This window comes from Danio rerio, chromosome 16, assembly GCF_052040795.2.
Source record: "Danio rerio strain M-AB ecotype USA chromosome 16, GRCz13ab, whole genome shotgun sequence".
Classification (NCBI taxonomy): Eukaryota; Metazoa; Chordata; class Actinopteri; order Cypriniformes; family Danionidae; genus Danio; species Danio rerio.
Window position 1 is genome coordinate 35,901,989 of NC_141036.1, and position 23,012 is coordinate 35,925,000.

The 23,012-nt window shown below is 34.8% G+C and overlaps 4 protein-coding genes across 6 annotated transcripts in view; 2 read left to right on the top strand and 2 right to left on the bottom strand.

The window, feature by feature from the left end:
- Positions 1–2,065: 2,065 nt before the first annotated feature.
- Positions 2,066–3,813, bottom strand: LOC101883708 (uncharacterized). Its single transcript, NM_001386419.4, is given in 4 exon segments — positions 2,066–2,606; positions 2,786–2,894; positions 2,988–3,135; positions 3,712–3,813. Coding segments are annotated over 4 exon segments (462 nt in total). The 5' UTR covers positions 3,791–3,813; the 3' UTR covers positions 2,066–2,480.
- A 2,938-nt stretch (positions 3,814–6,751) lies between these two features.
- On the top strand, positions 6,752–9,270 carry LOC147833380 (uncharacterized). The gene is made up of 2 exons (XM_087287327.1): positions 6,752–7,292; positions 7,916–9,270. Exons 1-2 carry the CDS (start codon positions 6,831–6,833, stop codon positions 8,096–8,098), a joined length of 645 nt encoding a protein of 214 aa, XP_087143453.1. The 5' UTR covers positions 6,752–6,830; the 3' UTR covers positions 8,099–9,270.
- A 1,572-nt stretch (positions 9,271–10,842) lies between these two features.
- Positions 10,843–14,934, top strand: LOC147833381 (uncharacterized). Its single transcript, XM_087287325.1, has 2 exons — positions 10,843–12,537; positions 12,639–14,934. The coding sequence occupies exons 1-2, from the start codon at positions 12,013–12,015 to the stop codon at positions 12,816–12,818; spliced, it is 705 nt and encodes a 234-aa protein (XP_087143451.1). The 5' UTR covers positions 10,843–12,012; the 3' UTR covers positions 12,819–14,934.
- The window catches only part of LOC560647 (gamma-aminobutyric acid type B receptor subunit 2), a 17,732-nt gene continuing 9,604 nt past the window's right edge, over positions 14,885–23,012 (bottom strand). For all 3 annotated transcript variants that reach the window (XM_087287292.1, XM_087287294.1, XM_087287293.1), the window contains 12 exons: positions 22,390–22,450; positions 22,230–22,307; positions 21,247–21,397; positions 21,020–21,152; positions 20,810–20,917; positions 20,108–20,230; positions 19,448–19,558; positions 19,123–19,347; positions 17,700–17,933; positions 17,505–17,607; positions 15,405–15,483; positions 14,885–15,301 (listed from right to left, as the gene is read on the bottom strand). In XM_087287292.1, coding sequence (XP_087143418.1) covers positions 15,151–15,301; positions 15,405–15,483; positions 17,505–17,607; positions 17,700–17,933; positions 19,123–19,347; positions 19,448–19,558; positions 20,108–20,230; positions 20,810–20,917; positions 21,020–21,152; positions 21,247–21,397; positions 22,230–22,307; positions 22,390–22,450 — 1,557 coding nt within the window. In that variant the 3' untranslated portion in view covers positions 14,885–15,150. The remainder of the gene's footprint in view (positions 15,302–15,404; positions 15,484–17,504; positions 17,608–17,699; positions 17,934–19,122; positions 19,348–19,447; positions 19,559–20,107; positions 20,231–20,809; positions 20,918–21,019; positions 21,153–21,246; positions 21,398–22,229; positions 22,308–22,389; positions 22,451–23,012) is intronic.

Below are 23,012 nucleotides of genomic sequence, written 5' to 3' on the forward strand. Positions count from 1 at the left end.
GACATGAAAGGAATAAAAAATAAAAATAAAATAAATTAATTTAAATAAAAAAATAAAATGAGATTTTATATATCCTCCTGCTCTAACAATTCTAAATTGTCAACGTATGTAAGAAAGGGAGACCATGTTTTAAAAAAAATTTTTTTTTGAACCTCTAAGAGTAAATTAGATTTTTTCAAGCTGAATAAAATACATAACGTCTTTAATCCATCTACTGTGTGTTGGGATCTCAGTTTTTTTCCAATACAGAATCATTAAACGCCTTGCCAGTAGCGTATTAAAAGCAATCACTCTACATATTTCTTCTAAGCACAATATTTTCTGGACTAGTTCCAAAAATTGCCCGGTAACCTATTTCTAATTTTTGATTTCTGATGAACACAAAAGGGATTTCTTTTTAAGAACGCTAATACGATAGTCGTGGATTTACACAGTATTTTTCCCTCGCATGTCATATATCTGTTTAGTTATTTAGATTCAAATCACTTAGGGGTTAAGCAATAAGCATATTTTCATTTCTGAGTGACCAATGCTATTAATTTACTGATATCAATAATAACATAATTTACTCTTCGTATGACAGCCACCAACAACAACAGTTTGGAATGATTTACCAGTCAGTTCCTTTATGAACCTTTTTTGTGCCATTTTCTAGAATCACTTTTAAAACAAGTAGAAGATATTCATACAGTGTACTGTAGGTGTTTTGAGCATTTGGTTCTCTGTGGTTCACAACTCAAGATAAAGTTACATAATTAGGGGTTATACAAATTTTACCTGACTCTGGGGTAACTTAGTAAATTGCCATTGTGTAAGGGCATCCCTTTCAAAGATCTGGCGTGCAGTTTTATAGTTGTTGTATGTAGAAATATGCAAACTTCAGAATACTTTAAAATATACTTTTAAATATGTTCCGTGTATGACATTTATATTATTAATGTGAAATCCATGGGTGACACGGTGGCACAGTGGTTAGCACTATTACCTAACAGCAAGAAGCTTACTGGTTCGAGTCCCAGCTAGGTCAGTTGACATTTCTGTGTGGAGTTTGCATGTTCTCCTTGTGTTCACATGGGTTTCCCCCACACTTTAAAGACATGCGCTATAGGAGAACTCAAATTAAATTGGCCAAAGTGTATGTGATTGAGAGTGTATGGATGTTTCCCAGTACTGGATTGCAGCTGGAAGAGCATTTGCTATGTAGAACATATGTTGGATAAGATGGCAGTTCAGTCCGTTGTGGAGACCCCTGATGAATAAATGGACTAGGCCAATAGAAAATGAATGAATGAATGAATGAATGAATGAATGAATGAATGAATGAATGAATGAATGTGAAATCCAAATATTTCCCAATACTGGGATGCAGCTGGAAGGGCAACTGCTGTGTAAAACATATGTCGGAATAGTGGCAGTTTATTCCGCAGTGGCAACCCCAAGTAATGGACTAAGCCGTGGGACATGAAATCTAAATATGAAATTGTATTTCATATATGTAATTTGCATATACTGCCATATTTCTGATTTGTATGTAGGATATAAAACCCTTCTCTAAAGTCAAAAAGTGACAGAAATCAGATTATTATATCAATATGTTCCGTTATATTTTAGCCATTTGAGACAGAAATACAAACCGTAGATCAAACAACATGTTGATTAATTGTATTTATTGACTTGGGTGATGATAACAATGTAGTTGTAAACGAATCGGACATAGATTTGTAAATGTAGCTACTTTGCCCCATGAGTATTCAGACACTAAGCCTCATGGCCAGGAGTAGCAAAACCAGTGCAGTCTTATAGGGCGTCATGCTCACAGCAAACTCAAGCTTGTGAGTGTCTGATGAGATTTTGTTACCAGAGCCATAATTTTACATCCCTGTTACCTAAAGCTAAACTCAACTGTGCTTAATCACAAACATGCGATGCATGTTTTAAACTCTCATGGAAAGCACTGGTTGGGTCGAGGAAGTTAGTTCATATATTTGCCAAAGAGGTTGATGTTTGTACTGTTACAACTGACACCCATAATTATTCTGACATTTCTTGTTATACCATACTCAAAACAAACACGGCATGCATGTACATAGAGGTAAAAATAAAAATAAAAAAAACTGTAGTAAAAGCAATTGCCTCGAGGTGTTTTTTGCTCTTTATAACTAGGTGCTATTTTATTGTGTACATGTGCAATATTCATACAACAATCAATCACTAAAATCTGTTTACCTTCTGGATAAGCAAATGGACACATGAACCTCTGTCGCCACCTGCAGGTATGTTTTAATATCAAGTCCATTATTATTGAGTCGGACATTTTTAAAACGCCAAAAGATACTAATATTCAACACACATTTATACACAATCATACATTTGAAAATCATTCAATAAAAAGGTACATTAACAAAATGTTTTTTGTAAAAGTAATGTTCTCTTCACAAGAAAACCATTTAGGCTTCAGTGTAGTTTTTTTTATAGTATATTTAATCACCCATCATCCGGTTTGCGGCATCATGGCAGTTATCAAACAAAAGTTTGTAGTCTGTTCCTCCAGCCTTCACAAAATCAGACACTGTCTTGCTTCCACCGAAGTTTTTAGTCTCGACAATCTGTTCAAAAACAAACAAACAAACAAACAAACAAACAAACAAACAAACTGAGATTATTAAATAATCAAATTTATAGGCCTCGGCTATGTATATAAACACTGACCTTAAAACAAGTCATATAGCCTACAAATATCAAACATTTCCTTTTCTACAATTGCAGTGATTTCAGAATTACTTGCCTTCCAGTTACTGCTCATATGACGGGCAGCCACCACAACGGTCTGTGATGAGATACCATAGCCATCTCCTTTATGAACTAGCCATATAGTGCCGTCTTCTAAAGTCACTCTAAAAGCAGGACCAACAGAAAACATGCAAGACAATCAAGGCATTCTCAATCTACTCAATATGTTTTATTCAATTACAAAACTGATCACTTACCTAACTCCGGAGTGACTGAGTACGCCGACTTGGAAAGACATGCCCTCCAGAGGCCTGGTCATTCTCTCTGCCTTGAAAACTTTGGAGTTGTATAGTTTCCTCAGATCAGACATTTTGGAAAGGTCATAATTGTAAGAATTTCCTTTCCCTAAAGAGATTCAGTGCAGAGGATTGTTGTAGGTTACACTGTCCTGGAAGCTACTCAGAAACTGTAGCTTGAGCTGAGCTCTATTGTAGCTTGATAATACAATACAAAATAAGTAGCAAGCTCCACTAAATATGAATACATATGAATCATTTTAGGTACAAAGTTTTTTTACTTAAAACAGTGCAATACAATTATAAAATTAATGATTAAATAATTAACGATTAATGTTTTATCGCAAACAGCTCTGAAATTTCTCAGATTGTCTAGTGTCAAGAGTACAAAACTGCAACCAAAACCATTCTAATAACAAAAAAGTTAGATTAAGCACACAGTAGCATTTTCTCAACAACAAAAAGTGACATGGCTAGATTTTTTAATGAAACTTTAGTACAATGTTCTTAATAAATATCATAGGTCCCTAAGTTGGCAACATTTATGGACTGAATTTCAACTGATAAGATATCATGTTATTCTTTTCAGTTTGATGTCATCTGTAAATGTGTAAACAATTAATTCAGCAAAAAGAATAATAATACTAAGCAAAGAAAAAATGTACAAGATTTGTAGATGCTGTACCGTTGCCCCATGATGATTCGGCAACCATGCTGAACATGGCTAGAAGAAGCAGAGTCAGTGGAGTCTTGAAGGACATCATGATCACTGCAGCAAACTGTGTCTAAAAATTTGTAGCTAGAGCAAGCTTTATACTTTCCTGACCTTCTGATCCTCCCTTTAACCCAAAGCTTGCTTCACTGCTGATGTCATCATAGCAAACATGACAAGCCCAAGCAGTGTTTTGGGAAAGAGCAGGATTGCACAATTTCAATTTAATGGCTGTGGGTTGAACTATGCTGAAGTTTTGAATGTCCTCAAGAGGTCATGTTGTTCTGCTTGCAAATGGAAAGCGGGAAAAGCCTGAATTGCACAATTAAACTAAACTTTAAAACTTAAAAACAAAGACACATAAACAGTACTATGTTTAAAAAGAGAGAGTTAAAGAGGATTTTAGTTAGTCTTCGTTATATTGCTAAAGTTATTAGGTGTTATGATATATGTGTTATATGCAGAAGTATCAACATATAAATGATCATTCAGTAAACTGAATTTACAGCACGTCCTTTCTGCTATCTTGGTTAACAGCATAAGGGTTAAAGAAATTCATAGAGTTTTACTACATAGAATATAAATACACAAGCAACAAACTTGTTGCAAACACTTGGTTACACATAGACATGGAATCCATGATTTTCTCAATCACAAGTGATTATGTAAAAAGTACATAGTCTTAAGTACATGGTCTTAGATGGGCTTTACAAAAAGATTTTAGTCTGTTCCCAAGTTAATGCATGCATTAGTTTAGCTTGTAAATAGCGTGTTTGGATGTTGTGTTTCACCCTATAGCCATTAATTTGCTGGATAGGAGAGGGTAATAGTCTGTTGTTTGTTAATTATAAAACATGATTTTGTATCCCCTTCATTCATTACACCGGTCCAGTATTCTGAAAAAAGGGATGCACAGGAATGTATATGAACTGTATCAGCACTTCTACAAGAAGAGTTCTGCTTACATGTAGAATGCTATAATTTATTTATTCATTTTCTTTTTGGCTTATTCCCTTTATTCATCAGGGGTAGACAGATTAGACAGACTTTATATGTGTAGTCATTCATTTATGTTTATTTTATGACTAGTCTAGTTTTGGCCTATTCTTAGACATCTACAGTATTAGATTTTCACTGACAGCCTAAATTTAGCTTTGTTTTAGACAAGACGACTATGTTTAGACGTCTATCCTCTTTTAAAAACAAAAAATGCTTGCTGGGCTGCTTCAACAATTGGTTTGTAAAACCAAAATAATTCTGCATAACAGTCAGGAATTGTCTCTTGGAAACTTATCTGCATGCTTGTTGTCCTCATCGGGGTCTCAACCTGGCTGCAATTATTTGTAAACATCTTGAGTGAGCAAAGGCTCACATTCAATGGCATTTGGCACTTTGGTGAGGTGTCCTCTTCCTTGTTTTAAGAAGGTTTAGAAGCCAGAAAGATGTGAATGTGCTATACAGTTGAGTACAATGCATCCAATAAAGTCACAGTATGTCCATAGAAAGTATGGTTTAATATTGTTACACTGCATGCATATTGTTTGCAAGAGGTGGCATGGTGTCTCAGTGGTTAGTACTGTCGCCTCACAGAAAGAAGGCCACTGGTTCCAGTCAGAGAGCGAATTATACCTTGTCTATGGGGAAGGTCCAATTTTTCTGTAATGTTATTTTGTGCATGATTCACTTAATTAAAATATGTATTTTATTTAAATAAATACATTATTATAAATAATAATAAATGCAACTAAATATACCGCAAAACACTGGAAACTAAAATACATTTTATTAATGAATTTCAGTTTTTCAGTATTTTGAGGTATATTTAGTGTATTCTGAGCTACAATAACCTCTGATTAGCTATTTCAGATGTTGCTTTAGGTCAAACTATAAAAACTATGCATCTATTTTGACTTTTAAGCTAAATGTAGAAACAAACACACATTATACAAGAAAAGTGTCTTTTGAGTACTTAAAACATCTATCTGTGTTCTGATCTGCCAGTTTCAGACTGTTGAATGGTGTTTTTCTCGCAGAAACTCATTCATTCATTCATTTTCTTGTCGGCTTAGTCCCTTTATTAATCCGGGGTCGCCACAGCGGAATGAACCGCCAACTTATCCAGCAAGTTTTTATGCAGCGGATGCCCTTCCGGCCGCAACCCATCTCTGGGAAACATCCACACACACACTCATACACTACAGACAATTTAGCCTACCCAATTCACCTGTACCGCATGTCTTTGGACTGTGGGGGAAACCGCAGCACCCAAAGGAAACCCACGCGAAGGCAGGAAGAACATGCAAACTCCACACAGAAACACCAACTGAGCCGAGGTTCGAACCAGCGACCCAGCGACCTTCTTGCTGTGAGGCGACAGCACTACCTACTGCGCCACTGCCCCGCCCATTATCAAAATAGTATAAACTTTATAAAATTATAAACTTTATACTTTATAAAAAAAGTATTTTTACATTATCTATTATCTCAACTATTAATATCATTATTCAAAAATACAGATCAGAGAAAAGTTCTCGCTATTAAAGGGCTGATCCCCATAAATCTTGTTTGGACATCCTTCAGGGGGGATCAGTCATTGATAGTTGGCATTTCTGTGTGGAGTTTGCATCTTCTCCTCGTATTTGTGTGGGTTTCCTCTGGGTGCTCCAGTTTCCCCCACTGTCTAAAGAAATGTGCTATATGTGAATTGGATAAACCTAATTAGCAGAAGTGTATGAGTGGGAGAGTGTATGGGTGTTTCCCAGTACTGGGCTGTGGCTGAAAGGGCATCCGCTGCATAAAAACATGCTGGAATAGTTGGCCGTAGTTGGTGATAAATAATGGACTAAGCCAAAGGAAAATGAATGATTGAAATGATGACCATGACTCAGAAATCAGCTACAGAGTTTACAAAGATGTAAACTGTCATTAATCCAAAAAGTGTGTCATATAACCACAGAATAAATGTCAGTATCACACAGAAAGTTTGTATTACTATATTGGGCATAGAAAATGCATTTTCAGACTCTCAGCACAGAGACTACTCAGCGAGCAATTTAGATCACACAGTTCCCACAGTCTAATTGACGCTTAAAATGAGTAAACTGGAATGGATAGGACGCTTGAAAAACAAGGTGAAGAAAAGTCCTTTATATTCAAATTTTATTATCGGATTTGTGATGCTAGGACTTGAACAACTAGTGGAAATAGACTTTGCTTGCCCTTGCAATCCGAAGCTGAATATTCTGTTTTCGACTGCCTATTTTGTAGTTCCTGCTTTTTTCTCCTTTGCTCTTTTATTTTACATTCAGAGCTCACAAATGAGCAGCTATTCGGGCTGTTTGCACTGCGCCTTAGTTTGTCTTACTCCAGCCGTTCTGTGGATCATGCTGCTGTTTTTTGATGGGCAATATTTTGCCTGTGCAAAGACTTCATGGGAAGGACTGACGGTTCACACGGATATAACTGCTTCAACAACATGGTGCCAGCCTTTAATCCAATCTGACAACACCACGGAAAAGCAAATAGCATTTTTCAGCTACCGAAATAATTCTCAGGTGAGCTTGATGTTGCAGTCAAGATGATGTTGCAGTCATGTTGATCCATAAACAGTTGAAGTCAAAATTCTTAAATTATTATTGTGAATTTCTGTTTTTGTTTTTCAAATATTTCCCAAATCATTTTTAACAGAGCAATGCATTTTTCACAGTGGTTCCTGTAATATTTTTTCTTCTGGAGAAAGTCTTATTTATTTTATTTCGGCTAGAACAAAAGCAAATTTTAAGTATTTAAAACCAATTTTAGGATCATTATTATTAGCTCTTTTAAGGAATATTTTTTTTTGATTGTCTACAGAACAAGCATCGTTTTACAATGATTTGGCTAATTACCCTACTTAAGCCTTTAAATGTCACTTTAAGCTGAAAACTATATCTTGAAAATATCTAGTAAAACATGTACTGGCAAACATCATGGCAAAGATTTAAGAAATCAGTAATTAGAAAATATGAAAACTATTATGTTTAGAAATGTGTTTAAAAAAAATCTTTCCGTTAAATGGAAATTGGGGAAAAATACAGGTGGCTAATAATTCAGGAAGGCTAATAATTCTGACTTCAACTGTATTTCTTTCTTGCTCCCGAGTTTTCATGCACATTACTCGTTTGGTGTCTTTCTTCAGCTAATGGGACTGTGTATATTGTTCCTGATGTCATTGCCTCTGATGTGGATGGGCATTAGGAGGTGGTTCTACATGCCAACCAGAACCAAACAACTTGATACTGAGCACATAGAAATGGTGGATCTGAGTCCATCACCTCCTGACACAGCCTCAGTTGCAGCTCACAGTAGAGATGATTTTTAAAAGCATTGGACAGAAATCGCTTCATTTTTATAGTAAGACATTTTTTTCATGTTCACCAGCCTCATGTGACATGTCTAAAATTCATATTCTTTATAGTCTGATCTAAAAATGTAAAAGTATAACGTTTGTATTTTCTTTTCATGGTAACACTTTATTTTGATGGTCCATTTGAGTATTAGTAGACTGTCTGTGTCATGAATCTGGTTTTTTAATTGACAATCTTTTTCCCTTCTGTGTCCTCCCTTACCAGCTGTCAGCGCAAGCGCTGATCAGCAGTCACCTGTTCCCGCTTTGTCATTATTGACACTCCTATATCTACCTCCCTATTTTCTCCTCCTGTTGTCAGATTATTGTTACGTGCGTTAGCAATCCGTGTATTAGTCTTTCCTCTACAACAGATCTCAGCACCATTTGTCTCGTCTAGTCTTTATCTGGTTGTCGATCATCCCTCCTGTATTCATCGTTGCATGTTATGAGTGCCGCCACTTACTTACTCACCTGTTGACTGTGCTCTGACCATTGGCTCTGACCATCAGCACCCGGAGGTCAGTGGTTCCTGCATCGCTGTGGTGGGCACGGACCGATCGGCTCTTTTCCTCTCTCACCCCGGCCGGGGGTTTGCCTTTTGAGTTTGCATTGAAGAACCGGATCTGTGTGATTCATTTGAATCCTACTTACAGACTGCCTTTGTTGAACAATTAATAAAGACTGGTTGAACTGCACAAAACCTCTCCTTTGATTCTGTTCCGTGACAGTCTGCTTAATATCTGTTGAGACTGCTCCTTCAACAGACATTTAACTGCCTATGAGAAACTTTGCAAGTACATGTCAACTTACACTAACCCTAACCCCAACCTAACTGACTATAATCTAATGAGAATTAGTTGGCATGTAGATGCAATGAAACTTAACTCAACAAATGGGCCATCAAAATAAAGTGACCTTTTTCATTACTGGAAATGCTCAATTTGCAACGGAAATATTCAAACCTGTCACTTTAGAACAAGTAAACCATATTTTGCTGTTTAAACTGTGTCATTGTATTTTTTCATGCTGTTGTGTAGAGTAACAAACCACTTCCTGTCATTACAACAAGGCTTGCTTTCTGTTTTTGTATCACCTGGTGCTAGATATGCTGTTTCTGGTTAATAAAAATCTCTATATTTGTCTTCTTTTGTCTTACAAATCTCACTTTATTTTCCATAACTGTCTTACGATTTTGAATTTTAAAATAAAGTCAGAATTGTGAGATAAAAACATGCAACTGCATTTAAAATTGTTTAATTTCATGACAGAAGGCTTTTGAAAAGACAGTATTGGGACTGGAAGAAATGTTGGGCAGTTCTTGAACCTGTTAGTTCTCAGACTCAAAGCAAAACCATGCACCTACATAGCAAAACATGATATTCTTCTATAAAATGTATTGTGGTTTAGAGTAAACAACAGATGGTAATAATAATTATTATCTGAAGCATCAGATATGGCTTTATGATCATGTAGATTTTATTTCTTACCCTTGGTTGTTACAACCTGTTCAACCAGGGGTGTGCATATTAAGGATATGTGCAACGTAACAGTCTGTGTTTTGTTCCGATCTGCCTGCTTTTCACTGGGATTTTGCACAAGGGACTGAACTCTTATTTTTCAACTATGCCTAGGTAAATGCAGATTTTCTTTTTTGGCTCCTTTAAAATATCAAATATTTAATAAAAGTATATAATAACTTTTCATCTACCTGTCATTTCACTCCCTAGCTGAATCTGTGACCACTGATCCAAAGCTAGTGCTATAAGAGTAATCGACCACTGTAATGTTTAGAATAACAAAAAACATGATTAACATCAGTTTGATGATCTAACTTTGGGTTTTGAAGTTAATCCAGTTTAAAATGCAATATCTGACCAATGTTAGAGGTTGACTTCAGTCTGACCTTAGGTGTAGATGCCAACCAAATTGTAAAAGCAACATCAGCCTAGTATTGAATTCTGATGTCTACGCAATTTTAATTTTCACTCTTAACCAAAAAGCAACATCTATAAGATTAAGAATTTCGCAGATACTGAATCTAAGCAGGGCTCACTGATGCTGAGCAGGGCTGAACATGGTTAGTACCTGAATGGGAGATCCCATGGGAAAACTAGGTTGTTGTTTGAAGTAGTGTTAATGAGGCAAGCAAGGGGAGCTCAAACTGTGGTCTGTGTGTGTCCTAATGCTCCAGTATAGTAACTGGGACACTATCCGCTTGTTAAGTGTGACGTCACGCGAAAGAGCGTCCGGGTCCAAGCACTCTATTCAACTGAATGGGGAGACTCATGAAATGGTAATAATAAACGTTTACAAAGCGATTTAATGCTTTCAAAAATCACGATCGCAGTACCTTATTCTCCACCGACGAGCGGGCGCTGCCATTTGAATCTTTTTGGCAGGAGACTTCCGGTCTCATTCACTTTCATTCATTTTTAGACATTAAAAACTGCTCGTTTCGTTGTTTGATGTTGCAAACTGATATTTCCTTGTTGTATTATTCTACTTGGTCTGTGTAGTCATGCAAACATTTGTTTGTAGAGCAAGTAGTTTGACCGTTTTTTGCCGTTTATTATTCCTTGTCATTTCTCCCATAGGCGACTGAAACGGAAGTTCTAAGACAATCGCGAAAACAGGCGCACTTCCGCATTTGAGAATAAGGTCAATATGTCCATGCCTAATATCCGATGGCCAGAAAGTGATTAATTTTTTTTATAAATTGTTACATTTTTGGTATTTGTTATGCAGCAAGCCCAGAGATTGTTGTGTACACTATGATTTTATATAAAATTAACTTTAATGTGTGATAGGAATAAAACGTGATCATAAACGAATGATTTCTCCACTCAAATGAATGGTGGCTTGGACCCGGAAACAGTATTACATACATCACAAACACGTCACCACTTAACAAGCGGATACTGTCAGCGAGCACCATACTGACTCTCTGTGGTCATCAAAAACCCCCTGGTAAAAAAAGAAGGGGTCCTGGCCAAATTCACTCCCTCTGTCCTTGCCTATCATGTCCTCCTAATCATTTCCATTAACTGAATTGGTTCTATTGCTTTTGGGTGTGGTAAAGCAGTGGTGCTGTGGTCTTGTGGCTGCCGTTGGATCTTCCAGGTGGATGACGCACACTGATGTGGTGTGGAGAGACCATAATTGAATAAAGTGCTTTGGGTGTATGGCCATGCACAATAAATATGCTATAATAATGTGCATTATCACGTTATATTGCCAATGCATATTTCATTTTGGTTGAAAATGAAATCTCCCAAATTTCCTACATTCACTCCATGACACTTTTTCAAATTGTTTTTATGTCTGTATTTATGAGTGTTCTGCAGTATTGTACATGAGTCCGTCTGTGAGTCTAAAAACAAAGTTGATGAACATTAAAATCTGTTCAAAGGTGGTAGGAAAGCCTCTTGAGAAATCATATGACTGTTTGTATTACAAGAAACTCACAAGGCTGGTAAGGAACATCATTACGAACCCTAGTCACTTTGAATCATGAATTTATACCATTAAAGTCTAACCGTTGATTTAGAGTCCCAAGTTTTTATAATGTTAAAAAAGTCCTTTGTACATTAGGATGTCTTGGAGCTGAATAAGGCCAGTGTAAAATGATTTTTAGTATGTCTTTGTCTCATTGTAAGGAGTATTTATCATGCTGTCATGAAAGAAAAAATTCAGATGCAAGTCTGACGATAAAGTATTGTATTGTATTCATCTTCCAAAAAGCATCGTGCAGACAAAGCTACAAACTCTGGTGAATCAAAAGAAAAAAGAAGTATTATGTCATGTGTTTATATCAAGCACATAAGAATGTCACCGACTAGACAAGCGACTAGAGCACCATCTCTTGAACTGACTCATGAGCTCTTGCAATGATAAAAGTCAGCCAGCAATCACTTTCAGTTTTAGTCTGTAGACATCTCAACCTTGACAACGGCATAAAAATGAGTAAGGAATGGGTAGCACTCTTGAAAAAACTGCTGACCAAAGGTCCTATATATTCAAATGTAATTATTGGCTTTTTAATGGTGGGACTCGAGAAACTTGTAGAAATGGATTTTGCATGCCCTTGCGATCCAAAAATGAATGCAACGTTTTCTGCCATGTATTTTGTGGTTCCTGCTTTGTTTTCCAGCGCGCTCATGTTTTATATTTATAGCCCAGAGTGCAAAACAAAGCGTCTGGTTTGTACTGTAACCTGCATCATTCCAGCTGGTGTTTGGATCTTGCTGCTGCTTTTCGATGGTCAGTACTTCGCCTGTGCTAAAACCTCTTGGGAAGGACTGACGGTTCACAGTGATATTGCAGCTTCAACAACGTGGTGCAAGCCTTTGATCGGTCCAGACAACATCACTGAGAAGCAAATAATATTTTATGGCTTCCGAAATTATTCTCAGGTAGGTGAATATTAGGAACTATTTAATTCCTTATCAGTCGGTGTGGATGAAAATTTTGATTTATATGTAATGTCTCATATTTTGTTGTATTTTTACTTCAGATAGTGGCACTGGGTATGCTGGGTATAAGCTCTTTGCCCTTGTTTGTCATTGGATGTATGAGATGTTGCAAAAGAACACTAGCAATCAATGAAGGTGATGCTGATGAAGTGGAAATGTACAATCCCGGTCAAAGTCCAACATCACCTCTTGAAAGATCTTCATTAATGGATGAGGAATGAAGAGATGTATCTTTGAAAGAACAGTTTTAGCTTTGCTTTAGATCACATAATGTTCATAAACTTAAAATAAATCTGACATTGAAAGAATATCGGGTTTGTAACACATTTGTCTTACAACTACACAACACATAAAATAAAGAGCACTTGTTTCGTTAGTGAGAAACCACATCCTGTTATTCAGTGTTCCATGCTATGAAACATGCAAAATATACTTGCTTATTTTTTTCATGATATTAAATAGCACACTGACGTTTTTCTTTACAGTGCTCAGCATAAAGGAGTACACCCCTCACTTGTCTCTTTATATTAATGCTTTCTACAGGATGCTTTGAAACTCGTTTGAATTCAAATGTATTATCTTTTAATATCTAAAGGTGTTAGGTGACCAAACTCTTATTTTAATGGATAGAACTGTTTAATAAATCAGTTTTGCTTAAACTAAACCCAAAAGGTATTGGCTATATTCACTGAGAAAAGGATAAAAATATTCATTTTCAAAATGGGGTGTATTTGTTTATGTTGAGCACTGTGTATATAATGCTCTCTCTATATCTATACCATTTACTACTGGCTTATTACCTGCCTATTATTAAGATATTACCTGTTTCTTAGCACCTATGAAGTGTGATCTTATGTAACTAAAATTTGTGTAGTTTAGAACTCTCAGATATTTATTCTCATTTGTAACTCGCTTTGTAAGAAAGTGTCTGCCAAATTATTAAATGTAAATTTAACAAAGAAATATAAAAGAAATACTGACTGTTAAGGTATGTGAAATTCTAAAATGAAAAGAGTATAAAGTATTTTTCTTTGGTTACAGTCATTAAATTAAATTCCTCAAAGCAGGAGGTAAGAAATAGAAACAGAAACTCAACACCTTCATAGTTTAATTAAAGTTCAATTTCCATCGTAAGACATGTTAAATGAAGCTCAAACTGATGAAAATGACTACTATTTTCAACCAGAAAAGATATATTAGGATTTAAGAGGTTTAAAACATGTTTGAAATATAGATGTTTGTTAAGATATTTGTAAATAATTGATATTTGAATATTTTAAAATGATAAAAGTTGTGATATCGTATAAAATGGTAAAAGTAGTTCCTGTAATACAGTAGGTATACAATGCATCTGCAAATTATGATGCCTCTTCATAACAAAATGATGCCAGAAATGTCATTGACTTAAGGGGCTCTATTTTAACCATAGGTGCAGCGCTTAAAGCTAAGAAGCATTCCGTTTTTTCACTTACAAAGTCCACCATGTAAATTGAAATATGCCATGGGCACAGCATTGCTAGACTTTGCGCCTAGATCATTAAAATAGAGCCCTAGACCTGCTATCAGCTGGTCTATTGTAGTCTATTTTAGCTCCTCAAAATAGCAACGCGCCAACAATGCGCCTTAACACACCTCTTTTCTAGACCAGAACACCCATGAGTTGACAAAGTGGTGCTTTTACAGACATGCTGAACTTTCGTACATTTATTGAAAATATTGGTTGATTATTTGAAACATTTTTGGTACTTAAGATTTTGAAAAAATAGCAACTTGATTTGCAACAGCATTTATTTGAAGAAAACATACAATAATACAGTACCGTTGTGAAATATTATTTTCACTAATGAAATTACACTTTCTCTTTATTTATTTTTTGTATTTATTCCTGTAATAAAGCTGAATTTTTAGAATCTCTAGCTCAGCCTTCATTGTGTCACAGGAACCTTCAGAAACCAATTGATCTTTTTTGCGATCAACTATTGATTCTCCGTCATTTGTGGTTCATGTTTTTACTATCAACGCTCATTAAAGATTTCTGAAATTCCAAAGAGCAACAATTATTTGAACTAAAATATTTTGCAATCGTCACATTATAGATGTGTTCACTTTTATTTTCTTAAGACTTTGCTGAATTTTTTTCTACTTTTATAAGATAATCTATCATTGTGTCCAAGCAATATAATGCACCACAACCTTTCAGGATTGATAATAACCAAAAATGTTTCTTGAGCAATGAATCATCCTGTTGTATAGTGATTTCTGAAGGATCATGCTCTAAAGACTGTGCTGCTGAAAATTTAGCTTTTAATTGAAGGAATAAATGACATTATATAATACAAAAAAAGAACATAAATATTAATCACAAAATTAAAAAATGTATCACAAAATTATTCATTTTATTTCATCTTTGAACACCTGCTGCATCTGATGAGCAATAACGAAAAAGTCCAACCGGACCCATTGTCTTACCTGTAGTGTACGTTTATATGCATGGGTGTATGTATTTTGCTTGAGTTTCCTTGTGTACTGTATGAAACTGCTGAGTGTAGTAAATCAGAGTCCTGTCAGCAGCAGTCCGTATGTACCAGTTGTGGGTGTTTGCAGGGGGCTGTACAGGGGACTGGAGTCCTCCATCACTCCTCCGACAGAGGGCAGGTAGGCATGATGCAGAATGGGCAACTGCAGAGAGAGTCTGCGCCGAACACTGTGGAGGAGAAAAATGAAGTGTTCTGGAGTTTTCAAACCATTCTCTTAGAAACAAACTGAAGAATGTTGCAGAAAGATGGATTGAGAAAAATAAAACTCACTGTTCAGGGGAGTTGATGTCCTGGTGCAGATTCCTGTCACATCTCGAGCTTTCAGGGAGAGTCAGGCATTTATCCTTGGCTGGAAAAGTGACAAGAATAAGTGAATTTAAATAAACGTAAAGGGCACCTATGATAAAAATCAACTTTTGTAAGCTGTTTGAACAGAACCCTGCACCGGTTTCCACAATCGTATTGGGGTGATATGAACACAAAAAGTTTTTTTTTTTTTTTTTAATTCCTGACATTAAAATAGGATCCAAACCCCTGCCATTTTGAGGCCCACCAAAACATGACGTCTGAGTGTGGTTTTCCTGCCCACTGAATTGATTGACATCCGCATAATAACATGTAACTCATATAATCCTATATCAAATCCACAAGACAGGATGTGCACAAAGCTACCAGGTTTAAATGATCTCTTTACCTCTGTGATCAGCAGCACCTCAAGAATGAGTTTTACGAGTATAAAACGTTTTTAAAACAGTGCTTGTTTGTAATAAAGACAGTAAAACTGCTTTGTAATTCTTCAATCTCAGTTTGTGGACGTTAAATCAGGTTTGTTTTGTACATTAACATAAAGGATATCCATAGAGCAGTGGATATTACCGTGTATCCTGTCACATTTGTCGTGCAAAAACAGTGCAAAGCTAAACGTGTGTGTGTTTGTGCATGTGCTCAAACGTTATAACAATATTGAGTGCAACTCTACTTTACATAAAGTTTTCATTCTTGTCTGTCACTGTGCTGCTTGTGCTTCAGACCCAGCAGGAGAAGGCTACACTCATAGCAATAGTGATCTCTTTGCTCTGAGAGGCATTTGAGAATGGTGGGCGGGGAGAACCAGCTCATTTGCATTAAAGGCACAGGCAACAGCTACAATGTCATAACAGCTCAAATTATACAGAAAGGTATAATAAATAATCTGATGGGTATGTTTAAACTGAAACATTACAGACACAATCTGGAGACACAAATTACTTGAAAATAGGTGCCCCGTGATGCTCAATGTTTAAAAGAAACTTCAATAATTTTTATCAATTAAAGTTTTATAGAGTTACTATGTTTCAGTTGGAGTTCAAAGCATGAATGATGCCAATTCCCTCTGAACTGAGGTTTGTGGAAAGCCACTTTTAATAAACAGTAAAGGGCCTGGAAGCATTGGTTAATTTGACAATACAGTGAACACAAATATGTGTCTACATTTGATTTTATTCAAATTAATCATGCACCATAACAAAAACTGTGGGTCAAAATCAAAAAATTCAGGATGCACTTGGACAAACTTAAAAAAAAAAAATACAATTTTCATTCATTCATTCATTCATTCATTCAATCAATCAATCAATCATTCATTCATTCATTCATTCATTCATTCATTCATTCATTCATTCATTCATTCATTCAATCAATCAATCAATCAATTAATCAATCAATCAATCAATCAATCAATCAATCAATCAATTTATTGTAAAAGTATTAATATCAGACTTACCTTAATGAATTTCATTTAAACACTCATTTACTAAATATTTATTTAATAAATGCAACAAATGTTTATTTAATTAACCATGAATTAATCATATCTCTGTTTAAATACAATAAATAATGAAAGCATCCCAGTTTAAGTGAACATAATAATTATTTAGCAAAATATATTTTATTCTAAGAAAATAGATGCAGCTTGAACTGCCAGTGACTGTAATGCCATTTGAAAAGTAAAAATTTACAATTATTCTTTACATTCTAAAATAAAATTGACAAATGTAAAAGTTTTACTAACAAATGTAGACGTTTTATATTAAAAAATAACAAAGCAACAATGGTAACAATGTTCATTGTGATAATTGAGTGCAGCAAATGTTCAGTGAGGTTAATTTCTCTCATTATCAAAAACTTTTTCAAGTCAACATAGATAACACATTTAACTACTGTAAATAGACAGACAAAATGTTTAAGGTCAATAACTTCTGCCTTTCTGGCTCAAAATTGAAATTTGGGTAGCTGAATTTTTGCTGCGTTTCTGATTATGAAATCAATAGCTAAAACAATGGTTAAACAAAAGATGTTTTTGGACACAGGACCTTTCAAGAATTCTCCTACCTGTTTTGTGCACAAAACCTGTGACGATGACTTTCTCCATCGCATGAGCACTTGTTTCATTTAGATTTAGTTGCCTGGTCAAATCCTCCAGTTCAGAATCCAGCTGCAGGAAAAGACAATTCATTAAAACAACATACAAATGATCTCATTGTTTTTTTTTACCTAGTTACACTAGTAATGCAAGAAGCTTCTCACGTAATTAATGTGTCGTCTGAGGTGAAGGTTTTCTGACTGATGAATTGTCAGGCTGGACGAGATGCTCAGTGTTGCGTCAATCATAAAAACAGATACTCCAGGATCCCTCTGCTCTAGCATGCACCTCTTGTCTTTGTTTTGTTCAGTCTCCTTTTGTAGTTCACTATGCCACTGTGTGAGGTGGAACCTCCTTGACAAGAAGGCAGGATCAGGACCCATCCTTATTATGATAATCTGGAAGAATCATTTTTAAAAAATCAAATACTGTTTGATCTCCATTATTAAAACCAAAGTGATTTAATTTAACAACATAGGAGAAATGATGAAGACATTTTTTAAGAAATAGGTGACAACATACTATCTCTTCTTTCTGTTTGACCTGTTTTACAATGATTTTATTTGACATTTTTTCTATTTCTATGTTCTTCTCTGACATTATTTATAGTTTTTTTCTCCTTTTATACTTATTTACAGGTTTCATACCGTCATACTGCCCCGTAGCAATCATTTTAAAGACAAAATGCAGCCATACATTCCTCTGGCTATATAATTCGCAATCTCCAGAAATGTATATGGGGTATATTTTCAGAATGAGCCTATGTTATATGTATTTGTTTATGTGAAGTCATAATAAACAATGTCATCTTTGCATTTAAAATGACATAGCTGAGCAAAAGACATTTAATCACAGTTGTTAGAAGCATGCATAAAATCTCATGTGTCATGTCATGATTATAAAGGTTTTGTGACATTCTTATGACCATCCCCTTCAGGTCTTTTTTTCATATTACATTATAAAAGTCTTTACTTTCACTCTTAACAATTTAATGTTCATGATGAATAAAAGTCAATGCATTTTAATGATAATTTTAAAAGGTAGTGTATCTTAAAAATATCACTTTCCATAAACATTTGAACCTCAGAAGAGACTAGTATTTTTTCTTGCAGCAGATCATCAAAATAAAATGATCATGTAACAATGAAAACTAATGGAGTAATGTAATTCAAAATGACACTTTATAGTAAATCCCAGGAATACATTCGATTTTAAACTACATTTCTATAGAAAACAGCGTAACAATTTAAAAAATATTTTAAGGTGTTTTTGTTACACGTTCTTTCTATAGTAGTTGCTATTAATTATGCAAAATCACAAACAAACTAAATCTAAACCTTACCTGCATTCTAACCCCAAACATATAATAAGTACATGCACCTAATGAGCATTCCTCAGTAGTTAAATGAATAGCAACACAGTAACAATGATATATATATATATATATATATATATATATATATATATATATATATATATATATATATATATATATATATATATATATATATATATATATATATATATATAAATACATTGAGTGAACTATCCCTTTAAAGATCATTTTAGTGAACATGCATGTGGTACCTTTGGAATGAACACCATACACAGAGTGCAGCAGCAGCATGTGACGATCACAAGGGTCACAATGCAGAACTGCACGTTTGGTCGATGCTGCCAGAACATTGATGCACAAGTACCAATCAGAATGACCGGCACTGACACAAACACACTGAACCGGATACTCCTGCTGTCGTTTACGGCAGGGATGTTCATGTGTCGTGTGCTCCAGGCCAGGAAACATGTGCTGAGCTGTATAAAAAACATGTGCAAACACAAATACATTGAACCATCTGTTAAATAAATGCAATGTAGTTAATTAATTTGTGAAATGAAATAACAAATATCATACTAGCAATGTCCCCTTATAAATACAGAATGCAGCCTTCCAGAAAAGCCCATGAGTGTTTTCACATCGCTCTGAAAAGGGCTGAATGAAAAAATCCTGCCCGTGAGGATGAGGCTATGAAAAGAAAAAAATATAAAGGGTTTAAAACATAAGCTAATGACACAGAGAAATGGATAATCATGGAGAAAATAATGATTTATGATGTTATTTGGAATCTCTTTAAGAAACAACATAGGCTCATTCTGATAACACCCCCCTAAATACATTTCTGGAGATCACGTATTATGTATCCAGAAGTACGTTTGGCTACATTTTGTCTTTAAAGTAAAAGCTACGGCACTATGGCTCCTTTTTCGTTTTCGTTTTTCTGTAATTTTGAAAACAGTATTGGTTGGGTTTAGGGAATGAGGAGGGTGGGTCAGTCGATCGGTCAGATTTATGCAAGAAGAGCAGGTGTGAATGGCACTTACGAAAGAAATTAAGAACTCAAAAAACGTACACAGTAGCCTCTGGTGGATTTGTGAAAACAAAAACTGCAAAAAAAACGTATAGCTCCATTGACGTATTTGTCTCTCTCCAGAAATGTATATTTTCAGAATGAGCCTGGTTGTAAAGAAACTTGTGTAGCTTTAAGAGAAATGAGATTTTTTACTTGTTGCTCACCTGTATACGATACTCCTTCACTGTTCTCCTAAAAGGATCCAATATTTGCAAACTAATTAGTAGACTTAGGTCAATCAAAAAAAGCAAAATAACCAGGAGATTCGGCCCATAGTTCTTTGTGTTCTGGGGAAGTACAAAAAAAGTCAAAAGTGCAAAAGAAGATATTGAAACCCAAAAATGAAGATTTCCTCATGTACTCGTCTTCAAGTGGGAATTTCATTCTTCTGTTTAACACAAATGCTCTGAAGAATGTTGGATAAAAAGCAGCCATTGACAGCCATAGTACAACAAAAATACTACAAAAGTCAATAGTTCTTTATTCCTTTTAGTGTTTAACAGAAGAAAGAACTCAAACAAGTGGAGGATGAGTGGAGGATGAGTAAATGAGGACTGAATTGTAATTTTTGGGTAAACTATCACTTTAAAGTGCCCCTATTATACCTTTATGTATATTATATTTTATGTAGCGGGAAATTCAGCTGTTTGTAAATTGCAACAAGGTAACACCACGTTTCCCGTAATGCCTTTTATTAGAGAAATAATGTTTCTTGACCTTGAATGAACGCAAAACTATTATAGACTTACAAAACAAAATGTAAGAATCTTTATAACAGTATAATTTGGGGCACTTTAATAATAGAAATCAATTATTTATTTTTAATTAGATTTATATGCATGATTGTTTATAAGGCAGGTACAAACCTTTTTATCAATGCTGTGGTTTTTAAAAAATAAATGAATCTGCCATATTTTAGCAAACATTGCCCCAAAAGCTGTGGTACATCCAATAGATAGACATGATATCTGCACCTGTGAATAAAGCCACAGATCATTATCTTATTAAAAAATGTATTTAGAATTCTAGATGTTAGGCAATAATTTCCAAACAATGGCTATAACAATGGGACTTACAGTGCAAGAAACTTCAAATACTCTATCGGAAACATAAGAGCCATCCAGTCCCATAAAGAAAATGGAGGAATAAGACAACACAGCACCAAGAATAATCAAAGAGTTCATCAAAGGTCTTGACATGCTAATAGCCCTGAGAATGGCATAAGAGCAGAACACAAGCATGGTTTAAAAGGAATTATTTGGCATTGTTGCCTAAATTAGTAAAGATCATTAATCTGACTCACCAATGACTGCGGTGTTTCAGACTGAACACTAGGAAAATGCAAGCTGTAAAAATTCCTAAAAAAGTCAAAAACGACACAATAGCATAGAGCAATATGCTGATGCGTTTCCTGTGAGGATACACGTGAGTTCGGTCCTTTGTGGGTTTATCCTCTGTTAATATCAAAAACAATTGTAGTGAATGTTAGTGAGATATACTGTATATGTCATTATGCACATTCCTCACCATGGGCCAGTTGCACCAGCAGGTTGTTTTTTATTTTTTTGAACAATTAGAAGACTTCGGATTGGGGAGTGTTACGCCACTCAAAGCAACAATGCATTACTTCATGAAGAGCTTAAGGCCCATTACGTTCTGGCATAACAACATGTGGTGAAACTGGAGTTCAAATTTGATTTAAAAAATACACTGCAAAAAATGCTTTTCTTACTTTGAGTTGTTGTTTTGTTTTTAATACATATATTATTATTATATATACATTATTAGGCTCGACAGTTAGGTGCACTGCTATTGGTGTCATCAATCTGGCTACCTGCACTTGTGTGTATTCAACCAGGTGTGCAATATCTAGTTCAACCACTGTGTGTCAAACTTACATACTCTGCACCTTTAAACTACTTATTTAAAACGAGCTGAATCCACACAATCTTTGAGGATTTTTTGGAACTACTTAATTGTTTTATGTTTAATCCACTTAAATTTGTAAAAACAATTATGTTAGCTTAATAGATTTGTGTTTCAACAACATGAAGGAATTGTGTTAAACTCAGCATTTTTTACAGTGTTAGTCAAAATTAAGTGATTTTTTTCTAATTTGGACTAAAAACAAATTAGAAAAACTGCATTTTTTTTATTTTTTTTGCAGTGTAATCAGTAGTTAATAAGCTCCTAGTGTGGACGTTACATTCCAGTTAAAGCAAAAACTTAAACAGCTGGTGCAATTCTACCCTGGTCTGCTAAACTATATATTAGACTTTTTCTTACTGTGAAATCTGATTGGACTAATGAACTCTAGTTCGTCTGTAATGGCACTGTATTTTTCAATATCAACAGCCTTTCCATCTATGGAGGAGAAAAGAAATCTGCAGTTAAGATAATAATAAAAAACAGTATGAGAAAAGAAAATGTAAAAAATGGACTGTACCTTGATACTGGGCAAACTTCACATTGGCCACTCTTTCGCCTTTTTGAAACATAACGTGTCCCTAAACACAGCAGTTTGCAGATTACAGTTTTAACAAAATCAGAAATCTGTATATGGGTCAATTACCTTTTTGTCTGGATCAATTAAGAATTAATAGTAACACTTTTAGAGAAAGTCACAATTCATGCTATTAACAAATCATTAACTAAGACGTTTAGCTCAATAAACTGTTAATCAGCTCTTTATTAATAGTTATTAAGATAGTAGATTTAGGTATTGGGTATAGTAAGAATGAAAAATAAAATAGTTCATATCTGCTAATGTACTGTTAATGTCTTAATAACAAGCAGGCGATGAGCCAGAAGTTAACGCCATGAATAGTGACAAACTAACGCAATACCGAATTGATTAAAGTATTAAACATATTTTTCCATAATGCCTCTACTATGACAAATGTATTAAATAAAAATAGATAGGTTGTAACGTTTTAATTGTCTAGAAATTGTTAAAAAATAAAAATAAAAAAGTAAAATGTCTGTATAACGTCTTTTTCATTAAACTGTCATGATATTTTATTATTTATATTAAAAATAAATAAATAAACTGTGCACTGATATTGTTTT

Coding starts and splice junctions, on each gene's coding strand:
- LOC147833381 (XM_087287325.1), top strand. CDS start 12,013: ATGATAAAAGTCAGCCAGCAATCACTTTCAGTTTTAGTCTGTAGACAT. Junction 12,538..12,638: donor GCTTCCGAAATTATTCTCAG/GTAGGTGAATAT, acceptor TTTTTACTTCAG/ATAGTGGCACTGGGTATGCT.
- LOC147833380 (XM_087287327.1), top strand. CDS start 6,831: ATGAGTAAACTGGAATGGATAGGACGCTTGAAAAACAAGGTGAAGAAA. Junction 7,293..7,915: donor GCTACCGAAATAATTCTCAG/GTGAGCTTGATG, acceptor GTCTTTCTTCAG/CTAATGGGACTGTGTATATT.